General features: G+C 33.8%; 1 protein-coding gene across 1 annotated transcript in view; it reads left to right on the forward strand.

The window, feature by feature from the left end:
• The first annotated feature begins 717 nt into the window (after positions 1-717).
• Positions 718-18,704, forward strand: part of LOC106141162 (vesicular glutamate transporter 1) — a 33,015-nt gene continuing 15,028 nt past the window's right edge. Inside the window, exon 1 of the mRNA XM_060947941.1 lies at positions 718-785. Coding sequence (XP_060803924.1) covers positions 718-785 — 68 coding nt within the window. The remainder of the gene's footprint in view (positions 786-18,704) is intronic.

An 18,704-nucleotide genomic window follows, 5' to 3' on the forward strand; every position in this document is an offset into this window, starting at 1 on the left:
CATGGCAACGAATATATATTTACACAGGTGAAAGTATACAATAAATAGTGCTACAAGATTGTGTTAAAAATATTAAGATTTTCTTAAATGAATTCTTTTTAAGTTTTCAGATTTCAACTATTATTATGCCTATAGTTATGTAATATAAAAATATGTCTTTAAAAATCTTGCGTAATTTATCAAAAAGATATTAATTTGAAATAATTTTTCCTCGGTGTTCGACTCGGTCTCATGAAAAATACAGAAACTTAGTATAAGTTCTCAATAGCAAAATTTTGCAGTCAATTATTCATGTATATTTTTATTCTACATTTCATTTAAATAATTTAAACATTTTCTTGACGGCCTCTGTGGCTCAGCGGTAGTACGCTTGTCTGTGACACCGGAGGTCCCGGGTTCGAATCCCGGTCAAGGCATGATGAGAAAAGAACTTTTTCTGATTGTCCTGGGTCTTGGATGTTTATCTATATAAGTATTTATTATAAAATATAGTATCGTTGAGTTAGTATCTCGTAACACAAGTTTCGAACTTACTTCGAGGCTAACTCAATCAGTGTAATTTGTCCCGTATATATATATATATATTAACCCCATAAATGCTTCAAAAAGATATAATCAGTTTTAAGTAGATATAAGTAAGTTTTATTGCAACATATCATCAATTACAGGTGCTAGTAATGTCGGAGTGCTGTTGATGTGGGAAGCCCACGCCCAGCCATGGAGGGGCTACAAGCCGCGAAGCAGAAGGCTTCAGATCTCTTCGTTAAGAAACCCTTATTGTTCAAGTAAGTGTCTATAACTTTATACATACAAACATTTATGTCTGTATACCTTGCAGGATTGACAGATCCAAAAGCCTTGAAAAGACTGAAAGGCCCAGTTCAGTTGTATTGCTTAATGATGGAATTGAAATCAAAGAGTATTAGAGGAATTCCACTTACATTTATAATAGAGTATACATACATACATACATACATAAAATCACGCCTCTTTCCCGGAGGGGTAGGCAGAAACTACCTCTTTCCACTTGCTACGATCTCTGCATACTTCCTTCGCTTCATCCACATTCATAACTCTCTTCATACAAGCTCGGCGGTTTCGGGTACTTTTGACCTGACCCTTTACCAGAGTATTATTATTTATTTAATAGAATATATATCTTGATATTAAGGTCCTAGAATATTTAACTCATAGGTTATTTTGAAATTGGTGATTTAGGTTCATAATTATATAATTTATATTAAGAATAGGCTATACCCAAACAGTCTAAGTCTCAAGAGAAATATACTTTGTAGAATGTTCTATGGCGAAATAGAAACTGATTTTAATGATTAAACGGCTTACAAAGTGTGGTGGCAAGTAAGGCTTCCTCAAACGGTCGTAATATTGGAAAGTTGCATAACGTCGGCATTCTTCTCGTTTCGAAACGCTTTTCAAACTGGACTGAAACCTTAAAAATCCAAGAATGGCAACCCGTTACAATAACTATGTTCTACGCAAATTATATTGTTTACCAGCTGTTTCCGAAACTTCGTCTACCTTAAATCTCGACCTTAAAGCGAGTCCGCCCGCAGAAAGTGTCAGCGTCAGAAAAATATCCCGTTAATTTCCTTTCCATGGGAATTCCGGGAAATCCTTTCATAGTGGCCTCCTAAACCACAAAAGGAACCTACATGTCAAATCTTTGGACCCAGCTGTTGGGGCTGATAAGTGATTAGTTATATTGTCAATCAGTTAGTCAGTATGGCCTCTTATATATTAAAATAGTTGAATTATTCTACGTTACGAGTATAATGGTTTTACAACTTATATCAGCGACCGTCATAAAATGGAAACCTTAGCTTGCATAACATCCAGTCACCAATTTGTATAAAATAGATTAGCTGTCAACATATGTGCTTTCATATGATATACCTTATTGAATATCTGTCTTCTTCAAAGTAACGATTCTGGCTATTTATTTGATTTAGAAAGAAATTATTTGTGTTCTTTGTTGCACATAATTTTCTCACTGCATCCTTTTCTATATCTGATTGCCACTGACTCTTAAAATATATTTTTGATCAATTTGTTGTGGGATATATTATTTCTATAAACTATTCGTGGAAATATAGTTCCTGTCCTTGGATTACGTATGTGCTTTCTGTCTACTACACATCAGGTTAATTATATACATTTTTTTTGTAACAAAAATAAACAATTCGTTTTTACGTCGTACGTTCTCATAGATGAAACAAATAATACCTAATTTAAACTCATAATCCTTACAACTTTATCAATTTTATTTAAGCGGTTTTAACCTTTAACAACTCAAAATTTTTATTAACACAAATAAAAAGGGCAGGTAATGTCGACAAAACAAATAATAATTTAGAACAAAACAGTTCACCGTTCCGAAGGAAGAAATCGTAACAATACCGAAAGAAACTGGGAGCCGATCGTCGATAATATTGACAGCCGAGTAATACGCGTTGCAATAGAAAATCTTCTCTTCGGGGAGGGCTTCGAAACAATTCTAACGAGCATATCTGAAATAGGGCCGCCCAAATATACTCAATTGAAAATAAAACACATTTTGTTGTTCAGTTTCTTTAGAAGGATGAAGGATTGCTGATCTAAATTCACTTTAATTTATTGTGATCCAACCGGCGAATGCTATGAATATGTTCTCGTTATTCTTTTGTTTTATCCAGCCTTTATACTTTTTAACAAAACAATTCATTTTGGCAAATACAATCATAGGATAATTTTATAAGTATCTACTCAAGAGTACCTACACATTGTACTCACAGTAGAGCTGCCGTTTGGATAGTTTGCAGTTCATCAAAAAAAAAAAACCCACCACAACATACCCAAAACCACTAACATTACAGGGTTTATCAAAACCATGTAATTCTAATAGCGTATAAAAAACTGATTTATCGTTTTGAGTCAATAAATAATGCGATTAGTTGTCGGAGGTTCGCAGCCCTGTTCAGTGAGGCGGCTGCGCTGCGCTGATAACAAACAGACATCATCCGGATTTGTGTCGTCATGCGAACCACCACTGCATTCGGATTGCCCGGAGACGATACTTACTACTCCTCTGTAATTCTCTATTGTTGTGGTTTATTATGATTTATGTCAAATTTAGATCGTTTGAATGTACGAAATCAATGCTATAGCAGAATGTCTGCTTTTTCCTCATTTTTTTTGTTACACATTTTGGAGGATCCTAAATATTCTGTTATCGATTTGTGTCTTAAATCACGTGAAAATGAAGTTATGTTTGACGTTAACAAGTAATAGCTTGTGTCATAGTTTGTTCATTGATAAAGGCACTGGAACTGAAATAAATATAAATAGGAGTAATAAAATTGATGTCTTAATCGAATGCTCTGATCTCTAGACAAAATAGTTCGTAGCTATTTCCACAATAAGGTCATGAAGAAAAATATGTTTTGAGTTTTGAATTTTTATCTTGTGAGTTGGAGTGTCTGGCAGTAAAATGTTTTTGTCTCCTTTTTAACAAATGAATATTTTTACGTAACGTTAGTATTCTTCAAGATTTACTAGAAGCTTATTTTGCGGTTTACAAATCTGTTTAACTTATTTCGTTGCTCTCAACAGAAGCCGCCATTTAAAAAAAAAATTACTTCTGTGGAGTGAGGTGTCAAATTAAAACCGGTATCCGGTCCAACTTGGACCTTTAAAATCACGATAATTTATTTTTTACTCATTACTATCATTGAAACTTATATCTATTTCATCTTTATAATATAAAAATTATGTGATTAGTGACCAAAGTTTGCCTCAAAATCTGCCCGAACTGGCCCATTAATGGCTAACATTTAAAGCTCCTACGGTCGATTGGGTGTCTATTACTATCGCACGTTCTTACCATGGCTTATAGCTTAGCAGTCGCTAACCAAAGGAAGGCTTAGATTAGCTCGGTGTCGCATGCAGGATACAAGAGAACAACGAACGGTTGATTAAATTTACTGGAAAGATTCATTGTGAAAATTATCGTTCGTCTTTGCGTGTATTTATTCGCACCTCTTACTCTTTTGCCCCCTTCCGATTTTGTAAACATTGTTGAGTGTGGTGCCTATAAATTTAAAATTACAGAAATAAGTGTTATATATAACATCAAATAATTTTATTTGTAAAAACTTATTTTAGAACGTTTTCCTTAAAACGGTAACATCTACCTTCTTGCATGTTGCTATGGCGATATACCTATCTATCTTTTGTGAGTACCCCAAGGTTTAAGCTTATAAATTGCATGGCAAGCGTAGAGGAAGGGTAGCCGGTTCATTATTTAGTCCGTTTAAATCACTAAGTCCTTAAAAGACATTAGCAGGCTTTGTACCGTTATCGCAGTACACAAAAGAGATTTAGAACGAGCTGACAGGGGGAGAATCTGTCAATTAACGCTCGTAATATTTAGCTTACTGTACATTTTAGTACTTGAGAGACAATTAAATTCTGCATTTGAGTCAAATAAATTAGTACTACCTTTTTTAAATAAAATACATAAACATTTCTCCACGTATACGGGTGCAATTTATTTTCTCAGAAATAGTATGTTCGGTTTAATGAAATCAGTATCTTAAAAATTTTAATCAGTTAATTACTTAAAAATGCAAAAAATCATAATATTTTAAAAAGAGATAAGAGATACAAATATGTTATTTTTCTATTTTTATCAAAGGGTAATCAACATAAGAAAATATCAAGAAACTCTTACATCAAGATGCCCAGGATAGATTCATCTGATAGTTTTATCTACAATTGTATTATTTTATATCCTAGATCACCTAATTGTTATGTATTATTTTTTTTTTGCTACATACACACACTTTTTATGCAAACTCGTCAGTTTAGGATGCTCTTGACCAGAAAAGACCCGAGTTGATTAAAGTTACTTTCTTGAAATACAACTCACATTAACATGTTTTTATTCCGTACAACCTTTAAGCCAATAGTCACAAGACTCGAAATATATATTTAGTTGATTTTGAGATGCTTGTCTCCAAAAACTTTAATATAATTATCACGATTGTACCTATATTTGAGAATTCAGATTTGAAGAATCTAATAATTTAGCCATTAGTCAAGTAGATGCTATAGACAATAAGTGCATTTAGCATTTTTGCCGACGTTCTGACACGGACGGCTAATGAATATACAGCACTCACGCTAATTGTTTCCGCCTATTTGAATATTGCCGGCGACAATTACTGGATTGGTCCATTGCTGGCGGCTGCGATCCCTAAATTAATTGCTTCAGCTTGTTTTGTTTTAGTCCCTTAAACCATATTATGACATACATATATATTATATCCCTTGAGGATTAGACAGAGCCAACAATCTTAGGAAGACTGAAAAGCCACGTTTAGCTGTATGACTTTATGATGGCATTAAGATTCAAATAGTGACAGGTTGTTAGCCCGTCGCAATTTCATTACAACAGCAACTTCTATTGCAAAGTAAACTTAAATTAAAGAAACAAAAATACAAAGACATCAATTGTCAATAGGAATCTGAGCGGCGGTACAAAATTCCATGCAAATTACCTAATTACCCAGGTGGGTATCTATCTGAACTATTGTAAAGGATTTAGTGTTTAGTTGTGTATAGCCACGGAGTAAATCTGTTACCTATTGAAGTCACGCATATTGTCAGTAAGTCGACGCGGTGTAGCATTTCTCGCTAAATTGGCTGCGAGTAGCCCCGGGCTCTAAGATGAAATTTTAATGAACGCCTTGATGGGCCCTCTGCGGCTTAGGGGACGCCCAATTAGTGGTTGATGCCGATTATATTCACTTTTCATAGGTAAATGTTTGTTAAACATGTTTGCTTTATGTTATCTTAGTGATTTCATTGTCTCTCTTGACAGCTCAATTTTATGGTGAAAAGAAAATTAAAAATGAACAGGTTTTCTTTATTTATGACTTCTTATGTGCGATTAACCTAAATCCGAATGTAAGAGAAGAATTGAAAGTGATTCATGGACACAATTATGGACTTTTCTTTGATTTTTTTATTTATAATCAACCCTAACTAAAGCAGTTTTACGAAAAAATTACATTTACATTCTCAGGTTTTCTCGTAATCCAATTATTTTTAAACATAATGATTACTTCTAGAATAGTAAAGATTATATTAGTTTATAGATTATGGTTAATTGTTAAATGACAAGCCTGTCACCGTTACGATGGCATCATCTATAAATACAGAAACAGAGATGCAGCAAAACAGTAAGAAAGGATAATAATTGCCTTAGTTTCTTGTTATTTTAAGGCACAGATAAGAATTAAAAACATTCTTCCCAAAAGCCAATCCTGGTCACGTGCATGTCCAGCACTTTAAGATCGATAGGTAGAATGGGCACCAGTATAGAAATGCGGAAAAAAATAGGCTGTTCACTGCTTTAGTTTCTTATTATTTCTAGTAATTTCAAATCAAAAAGAAGCTTAAAGATTTGTCTTGCCAAAAGCCAATCCAGGTCACGTGCATTCAGCATTGTCATATCTGAAGATCGATAGGTGCCGCGACGTCTGCTCCGCCGCCGGCGGGACGGCGCGGCGCCTCCGCTAGGCGCCGGGGGGCCGACGACGGACCAGATAGATCTTTATGGGCCAAAAGTAGCTGTGGCTCAGCGGTAAAATAATAACAGTTTTATGGATACGATGAAGCTAATTTTATTAGCCTAATACAATGGCCTACAAATAGACTGAGCCTTACCTGTTTAGGTAATCGGTACTCCTTTGAGTTGTTTGAATTGACAGCTATCTGGTGAAAAAAATTCGATAGAAGAACCTGGCCGAAAAGCTAAGCGGTGGAGAGTGTATTGAATAACTATGCAAAAAGTATAATATGACAAGCAAAATCTTTTGTACATGAAAATGAAGACAATAATTCCTGGCACAAATATAAAAATGAATAGGATCACTCCATCTCTTTCCCATGGATGTCGTGAAAGGCGACTAATGGATAGGCTAATAAACTTGGGATTCTTCATTTAGGTTGGGCAAGCAACTTGTCGCTATTTGAATCTTGATTTTATCATTAAGCCAAACAGCTGAACGAAGCCTTTCAGTTATTCAAGACTGTTGGCTATGTCTGCCCCGCATGGGATATAGACGTGACTAGAGGTATGTATGTATGATTTTTCTTTGATACGAGTACTTAAAATCTGTTGCTTTAAGAAAATGTAGCGAAGAGCGAAGTTTTTGGTCGGCTGATTACCTGATTTAAGGATTTTCTACAAATATCATTCCACCCTGGAGGAGAGGGCAGAGAGAGACGATTAATTTTTTACAAGATCTTTCATTTATAAATGTTGTACCTAAATAATTTGTCAAAAGGAAAAAAAAATGGTTGTTGAAATACCTATTTAGAAGATTTTAGAAGGAAAAAAGTTAAATAATTACCAAATCCTTTTGATGATTTACTAAACATAATGAATTTAAAGGAAGCCTTATAAAAGCCAGTTTTAATGAGTGTCTGAACTTGTTTAATGAGAACCCTGAATGAACAGGGATTTATTTATTTCGGTGTGTGCTGGCCGTAGCCCTGGACTAGGGCGGAGCTATCCCAAATTAATCCCACTTCAAAGAGTCAGCGAAAATTGCAGACTAATGATTTTGTGAATTAAAATATTAAAGTAAGCGTTGTGCATCATCATCATGTCTGAGCTTTTATTTTGTTACTATTATTGATCTTTAAAACAGCGAATTACAACTACTTAATTCGGATTCTGTATTTGTTGATAAGTTCGAACCAGCTTGTCGATAATTCATTGAGAAGAGTTTAATTTGAACATTATAAGATGTTTTTAACATGTTCTTCATAAATTCATGGCATTTGACCCGGTTATTTCTTTAGGTAGTCCCCCCGCGACCTCAATCTAATTGCGGGTAAGCCACGAAGTAATTCCCATGTGAGCTTATTAACAGACAGAACTAACTGAACTAGGCGGAGGTTCTTATTCCCTTAATCACCGCTTAAGACATCTGCGGGAGAGAGCTCTATTAACAAGTGCACCACGGTAGAGAGTGATCCCCTATAAGGAACAAGTTAAATTATCTTCCTACGCGCTATAGTTTCGGTTGTATGTTGAATGTCAGTCAGTCACTCAATGACGAAAGATAGTAGGTATATTGGTATATAGATATAGTATTGTGCCAAAGGAAAAGTTACTGGAAAGAACAAACCCCCTGACGTCGCACAAACGGATGTGGCGCCAAGAGCAGACCGAGAGGCGCCTACTCGCTGAGAACATCGCGCTTTCAAAAACAGCAATGTAACATTAAACCGCACAGAGTAAGATAAGACATGGCATATAAAAATGTTTGATAATTATCATGCTTTATTTTTTTAATTCAGGCAGTGTTGTATCGACTTATTTGTAAAGTCTTTAGATAATACATACGTTTGATTACTAGCATAACAATAACGACAATTGTTTTAAGGATTCTCTAAATGTAAGTTCTAAATTATATTTTTACCTCTTCTAAGTTTTAAAGTATGCAAAGATATTCTTAATTTAATACCCCAACTCTCTTCAGTTTAAAAGCATCATACATGTCTAAAACCATTCACACGTGATTTTACTACTAAATTAATGTGAAAACTTAGTTATAAACGTTATCGAGTGTTTGGTTTTGTTAGGTATTTGTATTTTTATATTTTGAATATGTAATTTTCTCTGGTTACGCGTTATTTATATTTAATATGAATATAAACAAAATAAGTCATTTCATCTAAGATTGATATAACTGCATTTCATGCATACTATAGTACTGATCCAAATATAACAAGAGGATAAAAAGTGTGAACATAATTCACCTACTTATACTTACTTAATATTGAATGTGCATATTTGATAACAATCAAGTAATAATATAAAAACAATACAAATATTACTAAGATTGATCTGTTCGTGCTTACTCTATGTTCTCTCGTCGCACATTCGCTATATTGCATTCCTCGTCGTCGCCACTAATGTTCGGCGTGTGCAAATATTTGAGTTCGCCAAGACTATTGATCAGATCATGACAGTACGCTCTTCTCGCCGCTTCCGTCACGTCTCGAGTGCTTGTAAGTTGGTGTGCGTGCAATTTCGCGCACAGCCTTTATTTGCAAGCTTAGGCGAAGCTCTAAGAGTCTCAGCAATTAAATATTATATGTGTATGAATTTTTAAACTTCAGTGAATCTTTTCTGAGTTTCTTTCGCCAACAATACTGATCAGTTCATGACAGTACGATCTCCGTGTCGCTTCCGTCACGGCTTGTGAGCTTGTAACTTGGTGCGCTTGCAGTTTCGTAAACAGCCTTTATTTGCAGACTTAGGCGAAGTTCGAAGGATTTCAATTATTAAAATTATGTGTCCTAATCTTTAAATTTCAATAAAATTTTTAGAGTTTGTTTCGCTTGAACAATGATCATATCATGACAGTACGCTGTTCTTGACTTTTCCGTCATGTCTAGAGTGCAATTTAGCGCATAACCTATATTCTCAGGTTTAGGCGTTAAAGCTTTTTGAGTTGTACTGTACATTATTTAGGCACAGAAATTTTAGAAATTTGAATGAAAGTGTAAAAGTGAAAATGAAAGTAAAAATGGAATTTTCGTCTTCTGTTTACCTCGGTACATAACAATTTGCAGAGTTATTGTTTATAAACCAAATTACCTATACAACATTGTAAGATTATTCGCAGGATCAACACAAAATTGAGAACCTAGCAAGCGTAATCTAATTTAAATGTTTAAATATTATACAACAAATCATGTTATTTTCGTATCTAACGAATAGCCCATAAAAAGTGAGTGAAGTGTCTTGGATAAGAGGCGAGTCGCGCCAAAACTTGATTGAATTTCCGGTCCGTAACGATGTTGCCGGTAAACGCCACCGGAAATGTCGCTAATGCATGTCAGTTGTTGTACCCCTAAGTTAGTTAGCCAACCGCCCCCGGATCGGGAGCTTAAATCAGAAAGCTTTTGGAACTCCCCAACTATATAATACTTTTTAATTCAATAATTTTGAATGATATTTTTTAATGGATGCAAGTGCCGTGTGGTATTCGGCACCAATACAAAAATAATAACACCAAGGGCAAGGTTTAATTAGGAAGTGAGATACGGAGATAAACAGATTACTTGCCCATAGCCTTAAAGAAGAATACCATAAAAATCCTTTGATGGAACTTTACAATGTACGAGAAGCATCTGACACACACACTGTGAGCACAAATTATAAAATATTACACAAAATAAATGCACTGAAGAACCGATGTAATGTATGAACCATCAAAGCGAACACAATTTGTTGAATTTTTAACGCCCCATGGTCTACCAGAAGTCATAGTTGTCAGCAGGCGTCACCCCACCGTCTCTCATGCGGAATCCAGGAACAACAGAAGGGTTGCTCACTGATTGCTTAATGGACGGTGAAGGCTGAGATAGCTGTGATAAATCACCGGCGTGATTACCGAGCCATTATCTAAAATGCAATCTCGGCGAAACGGCGACAACTCGGAGGCCGAAAGTTGATGTAATTGACAGCGACGCCGAGTAATGGGATAAAAGTTGGGATTGGGAACAGTCGTTAGGTATTACATGTCAAAAGCGCAGGATTATAATTTTGTTTTGAGAATACACCCGTGGCTCTGCCTAGAATTAGATTATAGAAAAATTTTAAACAGACAGTTTCGGCTATTGTATTTTGTTGGTGAGTCAAACACATAAAAACGCAAGAGATTTTTGTTTTCTCCTGTGTTAGTACTATAAAATCCTACTACAAATAAATTCATTTCCAATAACCTCAGAGCTAAATCTGCGGTCATTGAAAACCAGGGTATTTTGAAATAACTTTATTGTTAAACTAAAAGTTAATGTAATTGTTAGGGATGCAGGCACGGTCACCGACTGATACCTATGGTAAAAATTGGGATTAGAACCAGTTTTTACAAATTACACGAAAAAAGCAAGAAATTATTTATATCAATTCTAGATATTAGGTAAAATTATTCTACTTATCCGTCTATTTAATTATGCTTAGTAAAAAAAAAATAGAAAATGTATCTGCGTTATAAAAAAAAAAAAAAAACAAGAAAACAATCTGAGGCCATACAAATTGCGTTTGGATAAGTTTCTGTGTATCGACATATTGCGCCCCTAGAGTCGATCAGTGGCAAACAAATAAGTATATCGTTGGCACAATCGAGTCTATTACATGCAAGCCCCTCAACTGAGACTCAAAGAGAAGCCTGACGATTCGCAGTCCCTTGCAATCCGCTCACAAAGTTACAAAGGCAACGCTCTGGGTATTACGAGATAAATTTAATGAACTTGTTCTTCAAAGGGTACCTATATGTTTTGTAGAGCCAACCTAGCCAAATGTTTTAATTTAAAGTGTGATGTTGTCTTATAATGAAATTGAACAACAAAGTCATCTTCGATTTGAGACAGACGTTATATGTTTCGTCGAAATTGCTTTTTTAAAGTTTTGGTTATTATCGTAGATAAAACAAAGATGTAAATCATTAATTGGTGTTTTTAACAATATATCTGCAATCAAATAAGAATAACATGGTAAATACAATGTAAAACTTTAAAAATTATTTAACGAATCATCTTACCATGTCACATAAGAAGTGCTTCTATGTCCATCTAGGCTAATAAGAAAAAAAAGGGCGAAGCCGCCTGTAAAGCAGTAAATTTACTAAAATTTTGCCGCTCTCTTAAACATTTATCTTCAATCAGGGTTATAATGATTGATTGAGAATCTTAATTGAACTTCATCGGTTCACAATAATTAAGAAAGGCAGAAAAAAGAGTTCTGTTAGAGTGTAAATACGAGTACGCTGTGCACGAGCCGTTTGACCTAGTTACGAAGCAATGTTTCAGTTACTTAAGTTTCCTTTGATTACTACGCTTCATCCAATGTTCTTGGTTAGTTTACAGGGGAGAAAAAGAGCCTTTGTCAGAAGTTGCTGAAACCAATAATAGTCGGAAAATTTTAAGTTGTCTAGAAACTTACGTTAGTTATTGATTTTATTGATGGATTCGTTCTTGGTACCTTTTGAATACGAGATGGATTTAATAACAACTTTTCCACTGACGCTTTACATAGGCACACTAAATTGATTGAACCAGTATACTAAACTGCCTTCCAAAGCATTTACATCTCGTAGTATTGAAATGTTGGCTTAGAATTTAAATGGATTCCCATTTGTACTCCCGAAACATGAAAATAGCGTGGCTCTTAAACTGAGAGGGGTTCGATGCAGAGTTAATAAAACGCTATAGTCGTCTGCTGACTACAATATATGCAAATCAACTCGCGCTCATATTAATTTGTTACGCAGGGATCCGTTTCAATAAAATTGATTTTGATTAACTATTATTATTCCACCAGAGTTTTACATTTGACTCCGCTTAAGGTATTCTATGCGAGTTTGTTATATTTCCTGAAATAAAGCTTATGTTTAATTTTTTTTTAAATCTCTGTTTAATCTTTTATAAAGACTCGAAAGCTCCTCACATCACACTCTACATACAAAACTACACACACCTAAACAAGGAAATTCTGGCTCTTGACGTCTTAGAAGAAGTTATGAGGCAATGGACTTACGACTGATTATAATAATAGTGTACATACATACATACATATAATCACGTCTATATCCCTTGCGGGGTAGACAGAGCCAACAGTCCTGAGCGGACTGATAGGCCACGTTCAGCTATTTGGCTAAATAATAGTAGTAATAATAATAGTGTAGATGACGTAAAATGTATTTTTTTGATTGCTTGCTTGAAATGTTAGGCAAAGATTTACAAATAAGAACACACTTATAATTTGAAACTGAAAGCTGATATAAATGTACTTTTATTTGAATATCCAAATTATTACTTTTACAAGTTGTAATAAAAGTTATTTTTTCTCATATACTCAACTTAACCCTACCTAAAGGAGCTGTCTAACATTTCTTTACTCTATCGTCTGTAGACTTATAAAGTGTATTGCGTGTGCTCGCACACATATGAAGAGGGTTATTGTTGTTTTTCACTCTCCTAACCGAAAAGGGTTCCGCGGTGCATCTAACAGATTTGTACATCGCAAGATCTTATTGTTTGGTTTATAACGGTTCGGATTTACTGCCTGTTTAGGGATCATAAAAATGTAAATTCGGGCACATTGTAAAGTATCTTTTTACAGTGATGAATCACGAATGGGGGAGTTATTTGTTGATAGCTACGTATAATATATCAATAATAACTTACAATGTTTTTATTCAAGTAGGTCATTAAAATAAAACAAATTTATATAATTTTCATAGGGTCTGTTCTTACCAAGATACTCGTATGTTATTATTATAATCATCAATCAATCAAATAGATCACTTGAGGATTAATATTACTTATTTTGGATACATTAATTTTTGCCGATGTGAAAACAACTTTTTAATTCAAAATTAAATCACAAATACCTTACGTTATATTATCGCAAATTAATACTGTAATCTCTTCACTAGAAAAAACAAAATATAAACAGGAGTAAAAAGCAAAGAAAGAGCGCGTCTACCTAACGCTGTGATAACATCAAAATGGATGAAACTTAAATAAGCATTAAGAAACATTTTTGCGAATCTGGAAGATAAGTCTCCCTTGATCTCGGCCATTGTGATAGCCATCTGTAGAAAGTCCGTGAAAAGCCCGGGGTTCATTCGCTATTCATGGGGCGATTTGATTTACTTAAGATCTTTAGCTTGATATCGTCTATTAAGCGAGTGGTTGCCGAAAAGGACGGTCGTTTATAAAAGAATAAATACAGGGCATTGTCCGCACTAGCTCATGTGTTATCCTTATATATCAATATATTTAATAGAATTTCTATGAAAGTCTGAAAAGCAAACTAGAAAACGTTACAATCTTAGATACTAAAATTCATTTGCGTTTTACTTTATGTTGACATAAAATAATTGCAGTAAAAGTGAATTTGTCAAAAAATTACAATTTTGAAACAGCGGTGTTAAATGCGTTTTTATGGCATCAGCGATAATGGCAGTGCATTATTGTATAGGGTGAATAAACGCGTGGTTCCGGCCGAACGGACCGCGATTTATAAAATGAGTTTGCGGTGCAACCAACCCGCGATACCCCATCGGTTACGTTACGTCTCACTTCTTTATTAGGGACGCTCTTTGGCGTAAGGGTACAGTATCGATATTAAACAATTTTTGTCAATATATGTTTCGATATTGACAATTATTTTATTGATGAATAACAACAAGTACAGCGTGCTCATTGTACGATATACTAAAATATATAAGTGACCTAAGAACATTCTGAAAATTACGAAATCCAGTCATGATTTTTATTTACCCAATTTGATTACCGGTTATAAAGCAACTTGATGGCAATTTATAGGTAAAATACACAACAAATGTAATGGAATTCTAAAAGTAAAGTCAGGATTATCCATTTTTTTTTTGTGTTTTCGCATAAGATAACATACAAATGTTCAAAAACTGTAACATGGTCATTTTAGTTACCCAATTTAATTTGGTCCAAGGCGTATTTTTAACTAAAATTTGTGTTATAAACTATAAAATATTCTGAAAAGAAACTCAGATATTAATATAATACGTTCCTACTGTCATTCTGGTGACCACTGAACTAGAATGACAGAACGAATGAATGTCACCATAATGCACATTGAATAATTTGTAAGGAATATCAAATAAAATAAACGGTTAGATATATCGATATCATACATTCCCCTTCCCTATTTCACGGGCATTTGTCGCGCGACGTCACCATTTTTCCCTCGCCGCCGCCATCAGTGGAAAGTTAAAAGCATTGAAAGACATATCGCGGGTTCCTTCCAGGCTCCATTGTTCTCCGCCCTTTGTCCCGCGCCGAATGTTTTAATGTAATTGGCTTTGTGATTCGGTTTTTTATACATTTTCCTTATCCTATGAATACAAAGTTTTAGTTCAACGCTCGCGCTATTGTGATCCTTTTTGTAATTTTACACGTTTCAGTTAACTTACGTAATTAAAAAAAGTAACTAGTAAATTAATAAACGGGTCAGCAGCTTTTACATCAGAGGTTCGCCACCTTTTTCTTATGCTAGGATCGAACCCTGATGGATAGGCTGGGTGTTTAGCGTTTGGTCGGACGTTTTAACCACTATTCGCAGCTTTGATTTTCTCAAAGTATAATAAAGTAGTTAAAATTTACATAATTATATTAAAAACTTTTATTAGATGTACAACAATTATGGGGCAAACATATAACTTTTAAAAGTTGCTTCAATAAAAAGTAAATACGTCTTTAATAATAACTATATCATCAAAGAATACAAACCGTCAATATTGTAAAGTCAATATCTTGTAATACGTGCGAAAAATGTTGTCAGATATGTAATGTATTCAGCGAGGGGTATTTTGCTCATACTATACCGACCGTCTCCGACTCCAGTAAGTGAGTTGGATATAAATTAGGGCATTGTCTGCGAATCTGGAGCGGAACTTTTAACGTCATTCTGCAACACTAGGAGAAGTGCCAAATACTCGGTGAAAATTACTCTCTTTTCCACCAGAGACCGACTACTAAAGAGAGAATAAGACAGAAAAGGTTGATTATTAAATCGTTACGGAATTCGTTGCAGAATAAGATTGCTGATCTTGAATGAATTCCTCTTTGTTTTCTCTTTCTTTGGCTGTTGTTGTTTCGCTCTGCCACACAGTACTTTTCTCTATACACTCTTGTCTTCAGGATATAGGACGAATCCGCAGTGTGATTCGGCTATCTCCCAACTGAGATAAATTTTGGAAGAGAATTGATATGATAAAGTCAATTTGAGAAGTAAAAGTTTGAATAATATACTGCCGCTTGTATATGAAAAGATGAATAAGAAAGTCTTGGTAAACAAAATATATAATGCTTTACATTATTTTGTTGTTATATCTATTCCATTATATTTTATTTGATAGGTTAGAGAATAAATACAAAAATCAATACTGTTATTATTATAAATATGCCTAACTGTAAATGCGAGGGTGAATAATGCAGAGTGAGTCAAAAGAAAAGATGTATTATTTCTTACTTCTTATCTTATCATAAAGTTAATTTAGTACATTTCTGTTTTATAGCAGTATAAGTCACTCGTTACACATTTTCTATATATGGATAGACGATTGAAGTCTTAACTTTAGTTTTAGGAATTCTATTGTAAGATGAGTTTTTTTTATGAATAAACAGATTACTCTAAAATAATTTCGATTAAAGGGAAGTATTAGTTTAAATATAATATAATGATACCTTTTTAATTTAAACTTACTTAGAAACGAATCGAAATAAATTTATTTTAATTAATTCATGGTCTAAACCAAACTTGCCATTCATGAAAAAAGAAAATTAATATTGTCAGTCGCAGAATAGCTCTCTTGTTAAGGACCGACCCGTAGCACGCATTTCTCGCTAGTTTCATAGCAGCCGCCGTGACGTCACCACCGTCTCTTCTCCATTCGTGAAATGTGCGATAAAGTGAACCATTACTTATTCATATACTAATTACTTAATTCTATTTTTTCTAAATGTTTTACTGAAAGTTGTCACTGGCTAGTGATAGATTGAGTTTTTTTTTCTCCAAAGATTGTGCAGTGATATATAATTTTCGGCAAGTGTTAAAATAGTATCCTATTCCAAATCTACAGGTGGCTGTTTTAGCTACATAGTTCCCTTGAAACTCCTAATTGAAATAAGAACCTTGTAAGTGTGGAGTAGGGCGGTAAATCGCTTAAAGAAAAACAGTGGGTGTGAAATCTTATCACCTGTTGATTCTATTTGGAGACCCCAAGAATATGTTTTGGCGTTGGTTGTAAGTAATTATTTTATTTGATATATAAACAGGTCGGTGCGTTCATTTGTTACTATCGCATCAATTTAATATTTAATTATACTTAATTCAACAATGAGTAAAAGTTTTATGTTACTAATAATTTGTTATATAATATGACTGGTCAATGTTATGTCAGATAAGTTAGTTAACATGCTAATTATTTCATATTTAATAGTATAATTTTATTTGTATCAAAATGATCATTTATATCCAAGGGACTACGGTAAGCTGTTATGTTAATTAACCTAATAAAAACTAAATAATGTGAACACTGAAACCATATTATTTATTTAAAATTATATTGAAATTTGAAGCTACAACAGGTTAATATAATTTTTAAGCTTTCTCTTCCACTCAACCTTTAGAAAGTCGTAAAATAAAGAATTAAATGTTCTTTTTGTAGCAGAGCCATGTGAATTTCGTGCTTCTTATGGAGATTCAAAGCCACGTTGGCTATTACGTACATTTTCAATCTCATTTCTAACGAGTGAGAACTGGGCAGCACATCACTGAGAGCAGTTTATGTACAAATTATGAAAACGTTTAAAATTTAATCTTTTTTAAATAAACGTCATGCAAACACTAAGTTTATCAACTACCAAAACGTAAGGAATATTTAAATCGTCTACGGCGTAGAGGTCTACGCCGATGAGTGCTACGAGCAGGTAGGAACGAACTAAGTAGCCCCAAGAAGTTAATTATTGCTGCGATATACTTGGATAAATGTTGGATAGAATAGTAAATAAGCCTATATGAAAAAGGTGAAACTTATTGGTATATACCTAACTAACTTTTTTTCGCGACTTTGATATTATTATAGTAAAATTTCAATCAATTTTGACTATTTTGTCCATACGTTGATAGAAACGTATGGACAAAATAGTCAATCATGTATTTCTTTGATTCATAAAGATAATCAGCTAGATAGCTATACTTCTAAGTGTTCAATAAAGTAGTGAAAATATAACATCATCCATATAAGCGCAACCTTACGCACCACATCCCCTGAGGTGTCCCTAGGGATCGCATTATCTTGTCGGTAGGTATGCCAATTTCTTTTTACGATTCAATTTAGTTGTATTAGTTTTTTTCTTCAATGTATTGTATTGGTATATGTTAACATTTTTCTATGATAAAATTTTATTTAAGAAGGGAAAGACTAATAAACTTGGGATTTTTTTCTTAGTGGAACGGCTAGAAACCTGTCACTATCTGAATATCAATGCCATCAATTAATCTTCCCCGTACAAGATTAAGCCGTATTTTAGATGGAAAACTATTGTCTTTATAATATTTAATTATAATATTTAATTTTGTTCAAGTATTTATTTTTATTCAATATATACAAGGAATAACTTAAAACAGTTTGAATTAGTATTGATTTTACTTAAATTTTGTATTCAATAGATCCAGAATCTATACAGACCTAAATACATCCAGCTTATGTATCGGTATTGTTATTTTTTAATTACAAATTCCTTTCATAAAATTCTCGATCATTTCAAAAAATTATGGATTCATTGCAAATGGCACCGTTCTATTGCAAATTAAGAAAATTCATCAATTTCCCTAATGAGAATGCCAACCTTCAATGTTTAGAATTCCATGGCGATGAAACACGGTGACCTCCGCCCTGAAAGATTGTTCATGATCGATACGGTGTCGCAAAATAACAACGGCACAGATGTTAAACACATGTATGGTCACGTACAACTTATTTTTTAAAAAGAAAGAAAATATAATTAAGTAAGAAACTTTAATCCATATTTATAAAGGGAACCTTTTTATTTTTTGCAATGAATAAACT

This window comes from Amyelois transitella, chromosome 14 (assembly GCF_032362555.1).
Source record: "Amyelois transitella isolate CPQ chromosome 14, ilAmyTran1.1, whole genome shotgun sequence".
In the NCBI taxonomy this organism is placed as follows: Eukaryota; Metazoa; Arthropoda; class Insecta; order Lepidoptera; family Pyralidae; genus Amyelois; species Amyelois transitella.